Raw genomic sequence first — 1,688 nt, 5'->3', positions numbered from 1 at the left:
CGATATTATCGGGCAGAGGGGGAAGAACGGGGTCAAAATTCTTCTGAGCGACTGTGTCATGTACCATGAGCATGGCCTATCATGAAAGCAAGACAACAGAAGGGCTAGCCTCCAAAGCACATGGGGGTCCAGGGGACCTAGCCAGGGGGCAGTGGTTCAGGGTCCCAGATCTCATGCCAGAGAGATGACCTCCCCAGACACTTAGGCTGAGGAACCCTAACTCAGAAATCTCCTTTCCTCAGTTTGATGGCCAAGCACTCCTCCTATCCCCATCCCGGGAGACACAGATGCATGGGTAGGCAGGGACTGTGGCGTGACTACCCTGAGGTGGGGGGTGGACAGCAGCTGGAGCAGCTCCCTCTCATCACTGTGCACGGAGGCGGCCTGCAGCTCCTCCATCACCTGCAGGGGAAGGAGAGAGAAGGCCACAGATGGCTGCAGTTGCTGTGAGCCTCCTGGGAGTCACCCAAGGGGAAACCCTGCTCCCTGGGACCCCAGCCACGACTACAGCAGCAGGGGGCATTGGACCCTCAGTCACTCCAGATCTGTGGCTCCCAGGGAAGTCATTCCAGGGATCAGAGAGCATGAGAAGCCTCTACAGGCTAATCCTAATGGGAACTAATTTATGAAGGCTTTCCTGGGTGCTGTTTGCCTCACATGGATTAACTCTCACAACAAACTAGATGGAGCAGGTACTATTATTTGGCCATTTCACTGGTGAGAAGTAAATGAGAGAGATTAAATATTCTGCCCAAGGTCCCCAAGGTAGTGAATGGCACCACCAGGACTTGAACCTGGGCTTATCTAGCTCTGTTGTCTCTACCCTCACCATATTTTCCAGATGAGGAAATTGGGGCTCAGAGAGGTTGAATGACTTGTTTAGGGTCACAGAGCTAATATTAGAGGCAGTGCTGTGCCTAGGAGCCTGGCAACCTAACCTGCTCCTAATGGCATCTCATAGGCAAGAAAGGCAGGGAATCTGCCCCCATCCCTCGCTAGGCTATCTGCTGGGGTGACATGATTTTATTCAGAAACTGGCTTCAGTAATCAACTAGGACAGGTCCACAAGAAATAAGGAAGGATTCCTTTAAAAAACAAGAAGCCTAGGAATTCCTTGGCAGTTCAGTGGCTAGGACTCGGCATTTTCACTGCCTGGGGCCCAGTGATCAAAGCCCAGGGTTCAATCCCTGGTGAACCCCACAAACCACTAAGGAGCAGCCAAAACAACAAAAAACAAGAAGATGCAAGTCCCTGGACCCAGGACTTCACATCGGGCCTCACAAAGCACAGATATGCAGTGTGCATGTTTGACCTATTCTTGTCGCCAGCCCTCAACTGTTTGGGAACTGCTCTTATCACAGCTGGGAAAACTGACTTTCTCGGGAACACACAGTAAGTGGGTGTCACCATGTCGCCATGGCCCCTGGCCCTGTCCAAGGCTCACCAGTTTCTCCCTGCCTATCAGGAGGCCCAGGGAAGAGGTGAAGGGGAGGAGACGTTCTTCACCTTGGGGCTCCTGAGCCCTGATGGTCCCTTGCTAAGCAATGGCAAGCAGCTAGGGGTGGGAGAGGGGCTGAGGCCAGAAGGAGAAACTGGGGGCTTACATCCTCGGCGAGGGCCACAGCGCTGTGCAGGACGGGGGTTGGACTTTGCCTCTCGTAATAGCGAAGCTTCTCGTAGATCGGAAG

General features: G+C 53.4%; 1 protein-coding gene across 1 annotated transcript in view; it reads right to left on the bottom strand.

Annotated features, from left to right (window-relative positions):
• MPP3 (membrane protein, palmitoylated 3 (MAGUK p55 subfamily member 3)) overlaps window positions 1-1,688 on the bottom strand; it is a 28,261-nt gene that overhangs the window by 24,278 nt on the left and 2,295 nt on the right. Inside the window, exons 5-7 of the mRNA XM_010832495.1 lie at window positions 1,605-1,683; window positions 322-402; window positions 2-76 (exon numbers count right to left, since the gene is read on the bottom strand). Of these exons, the coding sequence (XP_010830797.1) occupies window positions 2-76; window positions 322-402; window positions 1,605-1,683 (235 nt within the window). The remainder of the gene's footprint in view (window position 1; window positions 77-321; window positions 403-1,604; window positions 1,684-1,688) is intronic.

This window comes from Bison bison, unplaced genomic scaffold (genome assembly GCF_000754665.1).
Source record: "Bison bison bison isolate TAMUID 2011002044 unplaced genomic scaffold, Bison_UMD1.0 scf7180017861046, whole genome shotgun sequence".
Classification (NCBI taxonomy): domain Eukaryota; kingdom Metazoa; phylum Chordata; class Mammalia; order Artiodactyla; family Bovidae; genus Bison; species Bison bison.
The sequence above is the reverse complement of the archived record's forward strand: the minus strand, read 5'-3'. Positions and strand labels throughout refer to the sequence as shown.